The sequence below is a fragment of the Nematolebias whitei genome, chromosome 15 (genome assembly GCF_014905685.2).
Source record: "Nematolebias whitei isolate Nwh7 chromosome 15, NemWhi1, whole genome shotgun sequence".
In the NCBI taxonomy this organism is placed as follows: Eukaryota; Metazoa; Chordata; class Actinopteri; order Cyprinodontiformes; family Rivulidae; genus Nematolebias; species Nematolebias whitei.
In genome coordinates, this window is record NC_056512.1 from 37,634,925 (window position 1) to 37,637,975 (window position 3,051).

Below are 3,051 nucleotides of genomic sequence, written 5' to 3' on the forward strand. Positions count from 1 at the left end.
AAAATTATAAAACACATCATGTGATCGATTAGCACGACTCTCGACCACTCCACAAAATACAACCAAGGTTTGCAACGTTCACTGAACCACAGCTACGGTTTCTACAGAGAAACTTTTGTTTCATTCAAATCCATCCAATGATTGAGACATTTTGCTAACACAAGCAGTTACATGATCGCCTGCTGATAAACGGTCAGGCCGTTTAGAGCTCACAGGATAAATAAAAAAAAAAAAACACCCGGACGTCGTTTAAAACACTTTAATGCAACAACAAAATAAAATCATCCAGCTGCAACACCACAGGTCCTGGAGCTTCACTGTCCCGGGCGGAGCCAGAACTCGGGAGCGTTTCACAATCCCTGCAGAGGCATGAAGAGAGGATCTGCAGGTTCCTCGGGTCCATCAGAGGTCCAGCAGAGGTCCTGCAGTCCGCACGTCTCAGTCCGTCACCATGAGGCCGTGGTTCGTGTCCGGGAGAAGCCGTCCGAGTAGCCCTGCTGATGAAGAAAATGGTTAGATGGAGGAGAACACCTCACCTGCAGAGCAAAGACCAACCAGAACTTTGATTTAATCCAGTCTCAGGTCAAAACTACCACAATATTCCAGACATAATGTAGTAAAGACCCAAGTACACATTTAAAATTCTCAACTCAATTCAGTTTATTTATAAAGCTCAAAGTCACAACAGAATCATCTCAGGGCACTGAACAGAAACATTCAGATATATAAATAATAATTTAACATTATTTATCTGAGGAGCTTTGAGTGTAACTCCATCACAGAACTCTCATCTTGAGAAAGCATGAAGGCGACAGTGGAAAGGAAAATCTCCCTCATGAGGAAGAAACCTTTAGCAGAACCAGGCTCAGGACAAGCAGCCTTCTGGGTTTGGTAGGAACAGATACACAATGGCAGGTCAAGAATCACATGTTAAGATAGAAATGGTATCAAATGAATTGTTAAAATTGAATAGTTTTCATCTAAGGAAATTAGGTCAATTTGTCCTCTAGTAGTCTAATAGCAGCATAACAAGCAAACCCTAACTATAGGATTTATCAAAAAGGAAAATCTTAAGCCCAGTCTTAAAACTGGACAATGTGTCAGCCTCTCAGACAGAAACTGGAAGTTGGTCAACTTCCAACTCCTTATCAAGACCTTTGTCACATGAAGGAGAAAACGTGTTTAGTCTAAAAGTAACATTTTTCTTCTGAGCCATGAAAACAAACACCAAAGGTTGTTTAAGATGTAAAAGCTGGTGTTTATGAATTTCATTAGAAATTTATTAATACTCTGGGACAGGGGTTCCATGCAGATTGCCCTAGTGCGCAATTTTTATTCTTATTACCATTTTTTATTTTTTTTTGCTCAGCTTTCTGAGGCCCCCCCTAGCACCCCCTGGCGGCCGCCCCTGCTCTGGGAGACAGAGCTGAGAAAGCAAAGGGTTAACAGCTGTTTGCAGCGTGGCAGCTGTGTGGAGGAAGGGCTGAAGGAAAAGCAACAAAAGACGCTCCAAACCTCAGCGACTACACGAACATTTTAAATTGTCATCTTAAAAAAAGTCACACATCTGGGATTAAGTTGATTCATTCTCAGAGGTACAAAGACATAAATTCGGGACATGTTTAAGATGATTTTGACCAGGAAACTTGCGGACTAAACCCGCTCGATTTACGAGAAGCTTAAATTAGAAGATTTCTAAAGGGAGATTCGAATATAAAGACTAGCCCCGCCCACTTTCTCCACCGTTCTAAACAAAATCCAAACTCCGTGAAAAATGCGTCCAATTTTAGATATGAACCTCTTCAGTTTAGTACGAGTCACTTTATAAGATTCAAACCTTTAACTGAACAATCTTTAGACGCGTGTGTTTAACTCGGCGCCAAGTTATTCAGAGATTAAACCCGGGATAAGTTGATTTCAGCTGTCGAACCTCAGGCTTCACTCCTTGGCCTTCTTGTCGCTGTTCTGAAGCTTCTCCTGGATCTTCCTCTCGTGTCCTGCAGGATTGTGTCGGTTCGTGTTCTCACTGGCCTCCTTCTTGGTTCTGCCTTTCCGGGCCGAACCCTCTGCAACACAGACACCGAACCAAGTCAGAGGAGGACAGGACAGAGGAGGACAGAGCCAGAGGAGGACAGAGCCAGAGGAGGACAGGACAGAGTAGGACAGGACAGAGTAGGACAGGACAGAGGAGGACAGGTGAGGAGGTCGTACCTGTGTATTTATCGCTCAGGTTGTAATATTCATACTCATCGAAATGATCCTCCTCGAACTTGGACGGCTTCAGGTTCTTCACGTCCACGTGACTCATGTTTGGTTCTGTTAAAAGTCTTCAGTCTGTTTGTTTGGTTCCTCCTGCAGGTTTTTATAAGTTTGTCTCCTCCTCTCTGCTCCTCCTCCTTCCTCACCTCCTCCTTCTCTGCCATAACAAATGTTGCATCAGAAAAATCCAAACAGGTTCTGCTGGTTTCACCAGAACCTCCCTCAGATCCATGAGGTCCAGCAGGTCCTCATTGATCACCAAATATTGATCATCATTGAACTCCTCCCACAGCCCGATGAGCTCAGTGTTTAGCTTAGATCTTTTAGTTTATATAGTTTATATCTATTATAAGATCCAGCAGCGCCGGATTCATTTTTGAGGTGGGGGGGCCGTGGGGGTCTTTGTCACCTTGCACTCTCTGAATGTTCAGTTCTGCCACTCAGTGATGTACATAGTACTTTCACCGTCATCAGATTTGGAAAAGTTGGCAACAAAAGTCTTTCTTGATAAAATGAAAATATATATAAATGTAACAAACTCCTGAATAATGTGTTCTTTTTTTCCACAGAGTGATGGACTTTAACGATTTAAAACAGCTAGCGTGTAAAAAAAAACAAGAAAAAGAAATAGATAATGAAATTAATGTAGAAGATGAAAACAACTTGAAGGCCTCATGGTCACAGTTTGTTACGAGGACAGATGGAGGCTGGAAGAAAACGGTTGCTTTAGCAACGGAGGCTCGGTAGCGTTTTCCTGGCGTTAGTAGTTCATGGTCACTGAGCAGAACTTGG

General features: G+C 42.9%; 1 protein-coding gene across 2 annotated transcripts; it reads right to left on the reverse strand.

Moving 5' to 3' along the window:
- Positions 1-244: 244 nt before the first annotated feature.
- On the reverse strand, positions 245-2,347 carry nupr1b (nuclear protein 1b). 2 transcript variants are annotated; one of them, XM_037688638.1, is made up of 3 exons: positions 2,212-2,347; positions 1,931-2,066; positions 245-494 (listed from the first exon to the last, which is right to left on the reverse strand). In XM_037688638.1, the coding sequence occupies exons 1-2, from the start codon at positions 2,306-2,308 to the stop codon at positions 1,939-1,941; spliced, it is 225 nt and encodes a 74-aa protein (XP_037544566.1). In that variant the 5' UTR covers positions 2,309-2,347; the 3' UTR covers positions 245-494; positions 1,931-1,938. The 2 variants fall into 2 exon arrangements, with proteins under 2 accessions (XP_037544566.1, XP_037544567.1); XM_037688639.1 differs by having other exon boundaries at positions 245-497.
- Between the last annotated feature and the right edge of the window lie 704 nt (positions 2,348-3,051).

What these genes read in the sequence shown, in the direction of transcription:
- nupr1b (XM_037688638.1), bottom strand. Translation starts at nt 2,308, where the DNA reads ATGAGTCACGTGGACGTGAAGAACCTGAAGCCGTCCAAGTTCGAGGAG. An exon ending in CCTGAGCGATAAATACACAG is followed by an intron (nt 2,067 to 2,211) that starts GTACGACCTCCT and finishes TCTGTGTTGCAG; the next exon opens with AGGGTTCGGCCCGGAAAGGC.